General features: G+C 37.0%; 1 protein-coding gene across 1 annotated transcript in view; it reads left to right on the top strand.

Moving 5' to 3' along the window:
- Positions 1-15,652, top strand: part of FRZB (frizzled related protein) — a 32,000-nt gene extending 16,348 nt beyond the window's left edge. The window contains exons 3-6 of the mRNA XM_032356148.1: positions 6,611-6,676; positions 10,469-10,673; positions 11,064-11,127; positions 14,408-15,652. Coding sequence (XP_032212039.1) covers positions 6,611-6,676; positions 10,469-10,673; positions 11,064-11,127; positions 14,408-14,524 — 452 coding nt within the window. The 3' untranslated portion in view covers positions 14,525-15,652. The remainder of the gene's footprint in view (positions 1-6,610; positions 6,677-10,468; positions 10,674-11,063; positions 11,128-14,407) is intronic.
- Positions 15,653-16,300: the final 648 nt, after the last annotated feature.

Raw genomic sequence — 16,300 nt, 5'->3', positions numbered from 1 at the left:
ACAGTGTTAGTCCTCTCAATCTTAAACAGTTCCCTTTTACAAAGTACAAATTACTATGAATAGAGACCTTTATTACAATATTTGAGGTTTGTTTTTTAAGCTAAACTGAGCAAATGTTATTTTTGCTTTTTAAAGCCTTATTATATTACCTCCATTCACCATCAGCTGCATTGCATTTTCCACATACTGCTCTTATCCAAAATAAAATCCAACAGATTCTTTGCTTTATGCTTATGATTGGGAAATAAATATTATTTTAACATGTAATGAACAGCTGCTAAGTCATGGCACACTTCAGTTTATGGAAAAATGAAAGGAATGTTTCATGAATTTTTATGTTATTGGTACTTTATCAACATATAATTCACCTACAGTAAAATGCATAATTGAGTGTATGGCACAATGAATTTTGGCAAATGTATACACCTATGTAGCTATCACCCAGATGAAAATAAAGAACATTTCCATCACCCCTCAGAATTTCCTTGGGCCCAGTCACCCACCCCATTGTGAGGCAAAGCGTAGTAGTGTACCTTTGTGGAGCACAATACCAATATGATTTCTCAATTCTATTTTTTAAATCTAGTTACCCACCCCCATCTAAATGTAATACATATAAAAGTTTCTACCTCTAGGAAAACTTAGTACATTTTTATCTTTAAACTTAAAACTTTTAAGTATAAACTTTTGACTTTAATTTTAAAATCAACTTGCAAATGATTTTTCTTTAGAAAATTGTCTCTTCTGTTTCACCAACTGCTTTTAAATTTGCATAAAATATCTTCGGATCTTTTTGGTTTGTTTATATATTACCCCTACTGCTAAGAGCTAACATTCAGTGAGTGATTTACTAAGTAATAGGCTTTGTGCCAAATTCCTTAAGTGAATTACTCTTTAAATTCTTAACAATAACCCTATGAGGGACGCCTGGGTGGCTCAGTTGGTTAAGCAGCTGACTTCGGCTCAGGTCATGATCCCAGCGTCCTGGGATCGAGTCCCACATCGGGCTCCTTGCTCGGCAGGGAGCCTGCTTCTCCCTCTGCCTCTGCCTGCCATTCTGTCTGCCTGTGCTCACTCTCTCTCCCTCTCTCTCTCTGACAAATAAATAAAATCTTAAAAAAAAAAACAAAAAACAAAAAACAATAACCCTATGAGGTAGACAGTATTCGTTTAGAAATAAGTTTTGCCAAAGGTAACTGGCCCAAGGTCACACAACTGGGAAGCAATGGAGTTGGATTCAAACCCACATGCCCTTAATCATTTTGTCATATTCTCTTGCATTGTAATAATTATTAGAATGGTCACATATGTGATCATTTTGGCTTGCTAAGTTTGATCCTTCCCATTTTGAATATGTACATGATAATTCAAATGGACTTCTTATATCAGGACAGAAATTACCTTGGTCCTACCTGAGTCAAAATAGCAGAATCTGGTACCGCTGAAACGCCTGATTGCTTAATTTTGGACATCTCAGTTCTGTAGGTGGCAAGGAACCTAAGATAAATAGTGCTTCTCTTATCATTAGATGGTCTTTATATAGAATGGATTAAAAAATCCCAGTGAATCTTTATTAAATCTGACATTTATGGGGCAGGCATACCAGGCCATGATAAGTATTTTATGTGTATTTTCTCATTTAATTCTCTCAATAATTCTATGAAGGGTATGTCTGAAATTACCTAAGGGCATACTTACCGACACCTCTTATAGGTGGTTACAAATATGGACCTGGATCTCAGTAAAGAAGTCGTAGTTAAGGGACGCCTGGGTGGCTCAGTGGGTTAAGCCACTGCCTTCGGCTCAGGTCATGATCTCAGGGTCCTTGGATCGAGTCCCGCATCGGGCTCTCTGCTCAGCAGGGAGCCTGCTTCCTCCTCTCTCTCTCTCTGCCTGCCTCTCTGCCTACTTGTAATCTCTCTCTGTCAAATAAATAAATAAAATCTTTAAAAAAAAAAAAAAAAAAGAAGTCGTAGTTAAGAATATAGATATTCAAATTGTAAAAATTTATTTTTTCTGTCTGTTTTAAAAGTTGTGGTTTGCTCCTGTTTCTTAAAATGGAGGGAAGAAGTCAAGTGAGCTTCTAAGGCCAAATGTCAAGATATAAAACATATAATACATTTGGTACAAATTAAAATTGCTGAAATTCTAATCTTGAAAGAATTACAGTGGAAATTGTAAAACAAATAGAATTATATTTTCTTTAATCCCCATGTATTTTTTGACAATAGATTCTGCACACAGCTCTAAGATGTCTTCTCCTAGAAAAAGCAGAAAAATACTAACTCATTGACAGTAGTATTCCAAAGTCATGGTACCTGAAAAACTATAGGAGCTTTAGAATCTGGCAAAGGAAGTCAGTTAGAATCTTTTAGCTCTGGATTGGACCCAGCATTAGTCGATTTCAAGCAAAGGTCAAGGTTAGAAAGTTGTATTATCCTTACGTATGAATGTAAACAGATTGTACTAAGTAGTGAAGGTCCACTGAGAATCAGATTTCATAGTTTTATCAGATACTTATAATTCTTTAGATCTTATGAAACCGTATGATTCTTTAAAAATACTATTATCAATAAATGAACCCATTTTTATGAACAAAAATTCAAATAAAAAAGGATTGCTTTCCTCTCTGAATTATGTTTAAAAGAAACCTCATTGTTGAGACTGTGCACTTGGGGGGCATCTCCTCTGAGTTGCAGACCAGATTCTGTGGAGCTCAGCCATGTTAATTTTGCAAACTAATGTTTGTATGAGGGTGATAAACTCCTATTTGTTTGAGGATGATGAACAGTCTTCAATTTCATTAGCAAAGAAGTAGGAAATCATTGATTCTAGGAGAGTGTCTGAGAGAACCAAGCAAAAACATGAGGGAGACCTGCCAGAGGTGGAGGTCCATGGATGCTCCTGGGATGTAGAATGCCATGTTATTCTGCAATTTAGGATGTTACATTCCATCCTAGATGTTGAAGAAAATGAATTGTTCATATAAAACCTTCCCCACATTTGAAGAGTTCTTTGTCACTTCATTTTGTTGCAGCCTGCTCCTTTAACTTATTCATGTACTTTTTTCCTTAGAGAAAAATGCCAAGGCAGTTCCTTTACAACCTTTTCTTCCCAACAGTGGAATGCAAGCGAATCAATATCTAATGGTTTCTGTGCAAAGCTCAGTAAATAATAGATTTTATCTTGCCACTGTGGAAAGTAAAATTTAAAAACCTTGTGCAGTTGGGAAGCTGGGAGAGGAAGACTGCTAGCAAAATTATTAGCAGATTAAAGTAGAAATGATGATAATATTTCTGGCTCCATAAAAAGTCTGAGAAATTAACTATTTATACTAAAAGAAGGGGAAAAAAAGAAGGCTGTTGCAATCTGATTAAGGGTGTCACGGACAAAAACATAATGAATAATGCATGTACTATATCCCTCCATGATTCTTTGCAATTTCCCAGTTCTTGGGCTTTTGGGGATATATATGTAGATGTGAATGAAAGCACATTAGAGGATGAAGAATTGATTTAAGATATATTTTTCATGAATATGCTCTCATATGAATATGTTTGGTTTGAGTTAGCATAAATAAGTGAAAGGAAGTCTTTCCATATTTGAGCCTTGCAGATATAAATTTCCACTTCTCCTTTTATTCTGTTATTTTATTGAGCTACTAGTTACTTCAGCTAGGCAGATGTTTGTTTGTAACAAGAGCTAAGGACCCAAGCATGGCAAGGGTTACTTTTATGATAAGGCTTTACCACCTCTGAGGCTAGCAGAGGTAAGTGCACTGTAAATGAATCAAATCCAGTTCCGAAAATATAATCGCTCTGCTCTTTAGCTATTAGGAAATGGCCTAGCTCTGCATATGTAGTTGCTTATATATAGTTATGTAAATACTTACTTGAAATCTTCTAAATTACTTTATGATTTGATTTTTGAAAAATATCTCCTTGGGAAGATTATGGAATCTGTTTGTTTATGCTTCAAGTAAAGTTGTATGGTAACAACATCATATTAGACTCAATCCAGTGATGGTTGGTATAGTTTTGCCAAGAATTATTATTAGAATATGAGCACATTTCTGAAGAATTACAAATATGTAGATGGTTAACCTACCTGCATCACGTTTAAGAAATATCTATTTTTAAATGCTAGAAAAGCACAAATCCCCGTGTGTATATGGGTGAGAATAATTTGTAAATCAAAGACCATAGCAGTTATTGCTTCAGAAATGGTCTCATCTCAAGAATAGCTCTCCTTAAAAAGGAACCCTTGTGAACTGTTCATGGGAATGTAAATTGGTGCAGCCACTGTGGAAAATATTATGGAGGTTCCTCAAAAAATTCAAAATAAGGGCACTCCTGGCTGGCTCAGTTGGTATAACATGCAAATCCTGATCTCAGGGTTGTGAGTTCAAGACTCACATTGGGTATAGAGTTTACTTAAAAAAAAAAAAAAATTAGAAACACCAAGTGATCCAGTAATTTCATTACTGGGTATTTACCCAAAGAAAACAAATACACTAATTTGAAAAAATATATGAATTCCTATGTTTATTGCAGCATTATTCATAACAGCTAAATAAGAAGGCAACCTAAGTGTCCACTGATAGATGAATGGATAAATATGCAGTACACACACACACACACTGGAATATTACTTGATCAAAAAAAGAATGAGATCTTGTCATTTGTGACCAGATAGATGGACGTAGAAGGTATTATGTTAAGTGAAATAAGTCACACTAAGAAAGACATATATGAGTTCACTTACATGTGGAATCTAAAAAACAAGACAAATGAAAAAAAAAAAACAAAGCAGAAATAGATCCATAAATACAGATAACAAGCTGGTTATTGCCAGAGGGGATGAGGTGGGGAGGATGGGCAAAAGGGATGAAGGAGAGGGAGAGGTATAGGCTTCCAGTTATGGGATGAATATGTCACAGTGATAAGAGGCACACGTAGGAAATATGGTCAATGGTATTCTAACAGTTACGTGTGGGGACAGATGGTAGCCACACTTTTGGTGAGCATGGCATAATGTATAGACTTTCTAATTACTGAGTTGTATACCTGCAACTAAGGTCACATTCTGCGCCAACTATATTTCAGCAAGAAAAGAATATCTCCTTAAAAAAACTAGAACATTTCCATTAAAAATAAAGCAACTATACAATAGACCTAGATATCTTTCCTTTTTTGACAAATGGGAATATAAATATTTTGTGAATAAGAAAGTAATTATTGGAGTAGAATTCTTCAGAATAGCAACCAACATTGAAATTACCCATAATTTATTTATTTGAGGTCTTTATTCTAGAGAAATTGTGTGTTAAAAATTATCTGCAGAACAAGGGAAGTGCTGTGTGTAGTGTGAGAAAATCCTCACCTCTCTCGTGGATGAAAGTGATGTTACAATTGCTTTGTAGAATAGCACCTATCCCTATCAATGGTGATTTCTAGAACTTAAATGCTGCTAGTATGGTGCTTAATACTCTTCTTGGGACTGCTACTTTAAAACATGTCATCTATAAGTTCAACTGCAAGTAAAATTTATTTTGATTAGAAAACATCAGCTGGTCATCAAAAGCTTCTGCCTTTTATTGGTCTATGCTAACATAAAATATTTCTTAAACAAAATACTTTTATTGACTTTCTGTGATTCATGTGCTCTTTTTTCCTTTTTCTGTGTCACAGCATAGACAGATGCCATTTATGTTTAATGAAGCTTTCTCAGGCAGACTAGTTTAAATGCTTCCTGAAATAATTGTATATTATTATCTATTTTTATATTGGCTTTAATGACTAACAACTTACCATGGTTATGATGCATATATGACATATATTTGTCAACTAATATATAAACAGTATAGTAATCCACTTTCCAAGATTTTAAGTGATTTATCCTATATATAAAACGTTTTGAGACAATACAATACCTGTCTTATATATAAAATGTACTCTTGTCACTACTCATCAGATTTAAAAAGCATGGAACTTCTCATTTTTAAATTATGTATCTAGTAATTTCTTCCGATAAGAATAAAAATACCATTGAGTTAAATAGCAGTTATTCGGCCTCTAGATGGGACTCTTGGCTGCTCTTAAGAACTTTACTAAGTTCAATGGGTTGTAATCAAACCTACTTATCTCACTGAGTTGCTTTTAGATCAGGAACTAATATTTTAAAAAATGACCTGTAATCAGTAAAGTATATATGAATGCACGTGGGACCCCACAGAGGCACACCAGTTACCTGAGCATGAGCAGGAAGTTGCCTTTCAGTAGGCATTGATTCTGCTTCCACAGGCACTAAACATAACTCTTTTAGGATTTGGGGTTCATGTGCTCTTCATGCGTGGCAGTGAAGAGGGTTTCCTTAGGATTTGGGTGGTTTGCTGAAGAGGAGAAGCTTATGAACATATTGGCATTAAATAAGAGGCTAGGTAAATAGAAGTAACATGAATGTAGTCCCAGGAGAAAGAGATCAGACACATAGAATGGTGAAGAGCCTCCTCATCACCAAATTTGGATCGAATCTTACCAAGAAATACGAACAACTAAAAAGAGAGCTCATGGTGAATTTTTGCTTATAGCGAAAATGTTGTATTTTTCAGAACGCTGCAAATGTAAGCCCATTAGAGCTACACAGAAGACCTATTTCCGAAACAATTACAACTATGGTAAGGATAACTGCATGGTTGACCTATAAACTGCTGTGCTGAGAAAGGGGTGTGTGTGTGTGTGTATGTGTGTGTGCACACACGCACGCTTGTGCATGAGCTCGTAGGGCAGTTTAAAATTAAAGCTGAGAACCAAACAAAGACAACTTTCAAGCACAAGTTTACTGTTCCTCCTGAGCAATTAAAATGTCTCATGGGCAAAATTCTTTTTTTCTTTTTTCTCATGGGCAGAACTTTTAACAAATGCTTGATTTTACAGCAGCTCAGGCTGCGTTGCAGCCATCTTAGAACCATGTAAGTAAGTGAGCACCCAGAGCTGCGTTTCAGACAAGATGGGAGGGACACTTCTTTCCCTGACAGGCTAAGGAGGGTTGGAGCCTGAGCATAAGGGACTGATGGGTAATAGAGGACAGCTTGGTTTCTCCAGTCAGTCTAGCTCCTGGAACACACTGACAGAACTGGAAGGTAACACTGGCAAAAGTTGTTAGTATTCAATTAAGGAAATCTTTTTTTGTCCAGCTTGACCAAGAAAAGTGACGTTCTGTTAAAATATTAAAAGTGACGTTCTGTGGTGTGTTCTATGAAGAACCACCACTCCCTCCAAATGTAGCTGCCAGACTTAACTGAAGGAGGAAAAACCTCCTATCTCTGTAGCAGGTACTGTGCTGGGGGTTCCTATACACTGTCCTTCATAGTTTTTTCAGCTGCCCCCCCCCGCCCCCGGAGGTGTATTATTATGCTAATTTTATCAGTGATTATTGAACCCAGATTGTCCTTTCTTATTTAGAATGTTCTTTTGGGCACTGGCATGCTTCAGAGTCACAGATATCAATTCCTATTATATTTGAAAGGCTCAGAGTTTTCCAGCTGATACAATAAGAGACAAATCAACATTTGCTGTAATGGATAGGCATTTTATTGTGATTTTTCCCCCTAGCATCTATGAGGTTAATAAAGGTCATGTGACTATCCCTGAAGAAGATTGCTGATGCTGAGCCAATGAATAAAAATATGACAATTAAATAGATTTTTAAAGGAAACATTAATAAAATGAGAATTTTATTATCGAATTTATGTGCCTTATTTTAGAAGATAGAGGACATACAGCACAGATTTATTTTTATTTCTATACTGCTGGGAATCGGAAGGAGAGAAGTTGGTTAAGACTCTGTAAGAGTAATTTTTGATATCTATGAAAATACTGTGTCTTAGAAGGTATAAAGTAGAAAATTCTCAGTGTAAATAAATCTCTTTGAAATAAATGTACTAGTTTCCCAAGTTTTTCTTCAATGAAATCAATTTTTATTTTTTGCTTTCTACTCATCTTAAGAGGAATCTAATTTCTCTTAGTCAGTGGTAGATGCGCTTTCCAAGGTTGGAAGGTCATGTTTTTCTGAGAAGTCAAATGCCTGGCTGCTCATCTGAGAACCCATACCTCTAAAAACTGATGTGAAAAATCACAAGGAAATGGAGCTTTCAATTTTTAGGAGATAGTTTTTCAAGACGGAAAAATGTTATGTGAACTTTTAAGTATAGTTATACTAAAAACAAAAGCGTAATAAAAATGTTATTTCAAGAAAATTTAGTTGACTTTGTATTTATTTTACTTCTCTTATTATTAATTTTTACTTTATCTCACTTTCTTAGAGCTGTGGCAGTTGGTCCTGCTATTTTGGTTAAAAGTTATAATACGAGTGGTTACAAGTCTGAGTGAACATTATAAAGTAAAATGGAATACAAGTCACAGTCAGTGGGACTTCCTCATAGCCAAACAATAACCAGGTTGCCCATAGTTGAAGGGTTTTCATGGGTCTGTAGCTACTGCTTTAAGCCTCTTTGGGGGGGAAGGCAAGCACTCAAATGATTAAGTAGAAGGAAGAACTCTGAAAGGAAAATGCAATTTAAATTTTAAAATATGTTGATTTTTATCACCAGTGTCTGCCTGTGTCTAATGAGAAAACAAAGTTGGGGGTGGGAGTAAGTGATAATTCACACAACCTCTGCTTCATTCAGATTAATTCAGTAAAAGCTCTTGAGCTTTAACCAAATTACTTGAATAATAAAGTAAGTCTTGTAGAGAGGTATTTATTTTGGAGTGGGTACATGTGCTAAAAATTTCTAATGAAAATAGTAGACACACTGGGTAAATAAATCATTAGTTAGAGAACATTTGCACAGTTGGCTAATCTCTAAGAGTTGATGGAGGCTCTGAAGCACATTTACATAAACCAGGACACAAAAAAATGTCTGCGAGCCAGGCTTGTCAATTTATCATCTGAATCTCCCAAACGCCATTTCAAAAAGGGTAATCTTATTTTTTTGTTAAAATATAGACGCGAGAACACGAAGAAGGGATTCCTTTGCTTGCAAGTTCACACCAAGCAGGGACAGCTGGGTAGTTCTGTTTTGTTCACGGTAGTCCTCATACTTTCTCCAGAAATTGAAATACCTGTGGAGCAAAAATGAGGTTTTGTCCTAAAGATTTTAGAATCAGCAACTTGATTTCTCTCATCCGTATGTCCTACCGGTGGAACGTTGAACATTTCTGTATCAAGTCGGGGCACTGACAGGAGGAATGGCTTATTGCTGGCTTTACATTTTCGTGGATTACTTTTTTCCATTCCTTTGTAATCCAAAAGACCCTAAAATCTGTGGGAAGGAATTTAGACTAAAGTGGTTTGCAGAGATATGCCTAAGAGACTTTGGAAAAGTGGGTTCATTTAGATACACTTTGTCTTCCTCTCTGTAACGTCCTTGAATATTGGACTAGAGAGCTGGGCCAAAAGCCACTGGCTTCTTGCTAATTGACATTTTTACTTCTTTGCAGGCCTTTTCAAAGCCCTCCTTAAAAGGTGGGGGGGAGACAAGCTCATTTATCAGAAGAAGGAATCTAAAACATTTGGCTCTTCCAGAGGACAGAATATACAGATTAGAAGCAGAACTGTACTTTGTAGATTCTGAGTTAAATACTTGGACTTTGCAGCTGAGCTGGTTACTTTAAGGGGGTTCGTCTTTATACTGAGAAGTGAAGGTGGCTTTTGTGAGCTACACTGGGTGTCAGGATTTCTGTTGAGTGAGGTACATCATGTAATGAACTTAGTAGACCATGTTCCATAGCTCATGAAGGGAGGGAATGTGGGGGAGTCTGACTTCAAAACACATGGAGGAAACAGGATCTTGTGGTAGCAGTTCTTATTCAAGAAGAAAATGTCGTATACCTACAGGAGAATATAAAAGATAATCTGAACTGAAACAAAGGAGAAAGGAGCTGGTGTCTGAACAGTCCCTAAGATGAGCAAGGTGGAGAGGTCGCAGAAGCAGCTGGGGAACACTGTAGAACAGGACTTTAAAACACTGAAGAGGCCCCAACTCTTTAGGAAATTCATTAATACATCTGATAGAAAGAAACAAAACATATCAAATACCAGGTCTTTACATAGAGTGCATAAATTCTTGTTGACAGCAACTCAAAGCACATATGTACACATTCAAAATAAAATTTTGGAGGAAAATCACATCAGAGTCACTCAACCTTTGATTACCTAAGTGGATTTCTCACAATGAAATACACACACACACACACACACACAAACATGTATGCGTACATGAATTGGAAGGGGATGGGGCTGAAGAGTAAAGGGGCTGTTATGTAGTGTGTCATTCACTACCATCTAAGGCAAAAAAATCTGGTCAACATTTTTGAATTGACTAGAAAGAAGCCTACCTGTCTTTTTTGATTAGGGCATTATTGTTTATCATATTACCACATCAGCTTTATTTTCTTTTATCTAGTCATTCGGGCTAAAGTTAAAGAAGTAAAGACCAAGTGCCATGACGTGACTGTTGTAGTTGAGGTGAAGGAGATTCTAAAGGCTTCTCTGGTAAACATTCCAAGGGACACCATTAACCTTTATACCAGCTCTGGCTGCCTGTGTCCTCCACTTAATGTTAACGAGGAGTATATCATCATGGGCTATGAAGATGAGGAACGCTCCAGGTAATTCACTCCCTAAGGATTCAGAATAATTGCTGTGCTTCTCCTTTCTTTTATCCTATGCATTTCTCTAGACCTCTTACTCTGGGGTTCTTACCTGGGGCTCTGTCTGCCTTCTAGGGAGATAGGCTTTGGTTGGGTCCCTCAATATAATGTTTTGGATAGAAAAGTGTATGTGTGCAATTTGTGGGTGTGCATTTCTCTGGGGACAGTGGTCATAACATCATTTCTTCTTAAGGGAGTCCATGACTCCCAGATTGTTAAGAATTACTGCTCTAAGTCTTGGCTGTTCTACTCTAGAATAAATAGTAAATCTTTCTTGACAAAGATTTCTTGTGTTTTTCAATAATACATTTTAATTTTCAAAAATGGTTGCTTCTTTAAAAAATATAGATTACTGTTGGTGGAAGGTTCTATTGCTGAGAAATGGAAGGATCGACTTGGTAAAAAAGTTAAGGTAAGCCTGAATCTTATGTTCAAAGTGATACATAAAAATAAAAGCAGAAAAATAGTCATTCGTCATTTACATGAAAGAGTTGCCCTTAAGAGCATGAGAAATACTTAAAGCGGAGACGTATGTGTCTGTGTGTGTCTGTCTATCTCTCTGTCTGGGTCTCAAATTCTGAGGATGGAGTTTGTTTTTAATGCCAATTTAATTTAAGGAGTGAATTCTTTGTAATGTATCAGAGATTTAGCCATAATAAATCTCACAGTGAGAAATCTGACTATGGTTAGTCTAGTCCTGGTTGGGTGGCTCCACATTATCCTTAGGGCTCCAGGATCCTCCTTGCTTCCTGTTCTGCCATTTTTAAGGGAACTGCTTCCATGCTCATATTCACCTGGAGGTCACAAGATGGCTGCCCACCTCCAGCATCCCACCTATATTTCAGAGAGAAAAAAGGGGAGGTAGAAAGGGCTTTCCAAGTGTCCCATCTGGCAATTTATACTTAGGTTTTAGTCTCCCTTCCATCCCTACCTGCAAGAGAAAACGGCAAGTGTCGTTTTTTAGCTGGACATATTGCTTCCTTGAACAAATTGCAGTTCTGTGAGTCAAAGAAGAAGGGGATAAAAAATGATGGGCAGGAAACTACCAATATCATCTCAATTCATAGACACCAATTCCTCTGTACAAGCTGCAGCCACATTCATCTGTATGTGAGAGATCTGACCAAATCAGTCTTTATAGCAGTAAAGGAGGTTTATTTTTAAGCCAATGATTCTTAGATTCTGGAAATGATGTGTGTTTAGAAATCACAGTAAATTATTATAGAAAGTTAGAAGGTTTCATTTCTTCTTACTATACTAAGCAAATCTGTCTCAAAGAATGGAGTGTATGCATAGAATGGCAAAGAATTGAAAAGTGTGTGTGTGTAGTGGGCAGGGAGGGAGAAAGAAAGAGTGGGAATTGTACCAAACATAATACATCCCCTTCCTTCTGTGAGTCTGAAGGCTTGGGAAACATTTACAGGGTAAGTTAAACACCCCTGGGCAGTTTATCTTATACATCTGGCACTTGACAGAGCAGACACATTTCAGTTTAAGTGACCTACAAAAATGTAAAGGGCATTATTTTTCAGGGAGAAACTACCCTTTGGTAAGTTCTTTTTTCCCCCCAGTATATTTGTCAAAAGTGAGATGTATTTCAAGTTCAGACTTGTGGGAATTCTCCATTTGTGTCTCTTTTCAGTTACTTTGGTGTTTATTAAAAAAATGGCTCTTTTTCAGGAAGTTGGAATCTCTTACTGTCCTTTTAATTTGGTTTTCTGCTTGCTAATGCAGAACAGGAATTTGTCCTAAATTCCTGTACCAGTTGGAAGAGTTTTCAACATCCCTGCTGCAAAGCATGTAAGAAGCTTTCTGCTTCTCTTGGTATACCCAAACAGCGACCATCATATAAAGACCCAGGACACATGGCTGGTTTATCCTATTTTTTACGCAAACATATTTTCCATTGTTTTCTACAGGGGACTCACAGAGTTACTGTGGAATCTTTATATTCTCAGTCTGGATTTAAACTTGCTAAAGGGAAGAATTGAACCAAAATGTGAACAATTTTTAATTCATATGCAGATATTCATGGCTAAAGATCTTGGGTAGAAAGTCTCTTTTGTTTAGATTTATTGAGATTCTTACTTTAGTTTTCCTGTCAATATGAGGAAACTAAAATATGAGGAACTAAAAAAGTTTTAGGGAGGATACCATTTTTTTCTTTTTTTTTTCCAAATAAGAGTTGCCCTTTTCAGCTGATTTCTTTTTCTTTTTTGCTGAGTGAGTAGAATAAGAATTTAATAAAGACCTTCTTATGGTTTTGCCATACGAATTGTTGTTTACCTAAGTCTCTGGTGTACCAGGATGTTCAAATCAAAATATTTGGTCTGCCTTGGGGAGCTGAGAATCAGACTATTTTTTAATATGAAAAACAGTAAGATTGTGTAATTGAGTAGGCTAGAATGAAGAATTATTTGTAGTAAATGAAAAATGATAATTTATTATGTATTAAGCCCTTTATATATTATTTATTAAACTTCAGGACAGTCTTATAAGTCTGTTCTATTAATTTCAATGTGTTAATGATAAAAATGAGGTTTAATAAGTTCAAAAACTTTCCACAGTAACTGGTGGAAGTAGAATTTGAATCTGGGCACTCTGACCTTAGCTCCGTGCTGCTCATTGTGGTCTCTGCACCAGCAACACTGGCGTCACGGGGGAGCTTTCTAGGTATGAAAATTTTGGGTCCCATCCCAGACCTACTGAATGACAATCTACAATTTTAAGTTATTTCTATATTTATCAAAATTTGAAAAGTACTGTTGTAGTCCTTATTCACTACCTGTAATACCCAAAATATAACTTCCTTTTAATTTATTATTTTACATGTAGACCCTCTTGGCATTGTTATTATGGAATATTAGTGAACTTGATTGTGGGTTTTAGAAACATTGTGAATGTCTGCTTTGTACAACTTTGAGTGTAGACCCTCATCTGTTGTGATTGTTGCATTTGATAGAAATTACTTGGAAATACATTTTTTTTAAAGATTTTATTTATTTATTTGACAGAGATCACAAGTAGGCAGAGAGGCAGGCAGGGTTGGCGGGGGCAGGAAGCAGGCTCTCTGCTGAACAGAGAGCCTGATGTGGGGCTCGATCCCAGGACCCTGAGATCATGACCTGAGCTGAAGGCAGGAACTTAACCCACTGAGCCACCCAGTTGCCCCTTGGAAATACATTTTTAAGAGATCCCGTTTGCCCCGCAAATTTCCATTTTTTTCACTGCTTAAATCACATATGTCTTAAAAGACCAAGTTCTGGCACATCATCAGAGAAAATGAAAAATAGCACTTCAAAGTCTGAGTGTCTTCCATTCATTGCCAGACTTATGTATATTACCTCCAGAAATACCCACAGGTTTGGACAGATACTTGTGTCACCATTTGACATGGAAATTTTAAGTTTGAGGATTGATATGAAAACATGGCTGACATATTTTAGGTGGCCAATTTTGTGCTTTTTACGGTCAGAGAATTGTGTCCGTCTAGCATCATCTGATAACAAAATTTTATACTCTTTTATGATCAGAGAATTATGTCTGTATAACATCTCAGGAAAACAAAATTTTATACTTTTGGAAAATGCTTTTGCGATTGGACTTTGCGGTCTTATTAAGTTGTTAGAATAATAGAAATGATAACCCTGGTGATATGTGCCTGTGACCATTTAATGTTTTAAATTTCACAGCGCTGGGATATGAAGCTCCGTCATCTTGGACTGAATAAAAGTGATTCTAGCCATAGTGATTCCACTCAGAGTCAGAAGTCTGGCAGGAACTCCAAGCCCCGGCAAGCACGCAACTAAATCCTGAAATGCAGAAAGAACATCAGTGGACTTCCTATTAAGACTTGCATTGCTGGACCAGCAAAGGAAAATTGCACTATTGCACGCCATATTCTATTTTTTGCCACAAAAATCATGTGGTAACTGATATTACTTCTATTTTCTCTCTTGTTTTCTGTTTTTCTCTTCCCTCCCCCCACCTCTTTTTTTGTGGTCTGAGTGCAGATCCTTAAATATATGTATTCTGTTTCACTAATCCTGGGAAAACTGTTCTTTGCAATAATAATAAATTAAACATGTTGATACCAGGGCCTCTTTGCTGGAGTAAATGTTAATTTGCTGTTCTGCACCCAGATTGGGAATGCAATATTGGATGCAAAGAGAGCTTTCTGGTATCCACAGAAAGCTAGATATGCCGTAAAACAGTCTGCTTATCTAATTGCAATTGCCTCGTTTTCACATGCCTTTGGGCATTCTCCTCACGCTTAAAAGTTCTGAATGTTTATAAAGGTAAAATGGCAGTTTGAAATCAAATGCCACACAGGCCAGGCAATCAAGCACCAGGAAGCATTTATGAGGAAACAACACACAAGATAACTCATTTGCAAGATTGGCAGGAAGCAAAATAAATAGTTCTAGGAGCTGGGGAAAGAACATTTTGCTTGATTGAGAAGCACCACTGAAACCAGTGGCTGTTGGGGTGTAAACAGTAGCATTTTTCTTTGGGCAATGCATTTGGTTTGTTTATGAATATATTAATCAGCATTAGGGAAGCGAATTATAACTAGACATCTGCTGTTATCGGTGTAGCTCTGTTAAATTTGCTTCCCTTTAAATAAACTCATTGGTGTGAGTCTTTTTTTCCCCACCTTTTAAAATAAATCTTGACTTGCTGCGTTGACCAGGAAAAGAAAGTATGTATGCATGTGCACCGGGTGTTATTTTTGAAAGATACATAGCTCTATAAAATGCTGTAGTTTGCAGGATGGTAAAATGTGTGAGGGTGTGCCTGTGTGTATGTGCGCGCGTGTGTGTGTGTGCACTCACACCCAAGCTGGACTGAATTACAGGCCTGTACTTTATCACTTGGATTTGTGCTGTTTAATGCTCAGTAAAATATGCCTAATAAAAGGAATTCTGGTTGTCAGGAGAACAGTTTTTCTGACTTTTGAACCACATGCACAATCTCACTAACCAAGCTGCAGTGTCCCCAGGGACCTTGGGGGAACAACTGATACGTTTCCTTCTTTCCTTCCTCTAGCCAGGTTCTTCTCTTCAATTTACATATTTCATATAAGCAGAACCAAATTTCTAAGCTATGGCATACTGAAAATAAAACATTTATGAAGCAAAATGGTGCTGTGCTTCCTTCTATCAGGGCAATCGTGCCAGAATGAAATTCTGGAACAATCATTTCCCCAAATAGTTAATAATTCCTCTAAATTCTCCCTTTTGAAAGTAAGAGATCATCCTGACATTCTGGCTGTTACTTAAGCCCCTGCAGTTTAGGAATCTCAGAAGAGTCGCCACTTTTGCCTCCCATGAAGATTGTATGCTTTTTGAGCTGCCAAATGGTTGCTAGTGGGTAAATTGGCCACTTGCTCTTTGGGGTTTATTCTCAAATGGCTAGGGCAGGTGCATCTTTTTCTAGATGCTGCAGTCATAGCCTTAAAAAGGTGAGTTTGGGGGCGCCCAGGTGGCTCAGTTGTTAAGTATGCTCAGGTCATGGTTCCGGGGTCCTGGGATCAAGCCCCAAATCGGGCTCCCTGCTCAGCGGGAGGCCTGCTTCTCCCTCTC

This window comes from Mustela erminea, chromosome 8 (genome assembly GCF_009829155.1).
Source record: "Mustela erminea isolate mMusErm1 chromosome 8, mMusErm1.Pri, whole genome shotgun sequence".
Taxonomy (NCBI): Eukaryota; Metazoa; Chordata; class Mammalia; order Carnivora; family Mustelidae; genus Mustela; species Mustela erminea.
The sequence above is the reverse complement of the archived record's forward strand: the minus strand, read 5'-3'. Positions and strand labels throughout refer to the sequence as shown.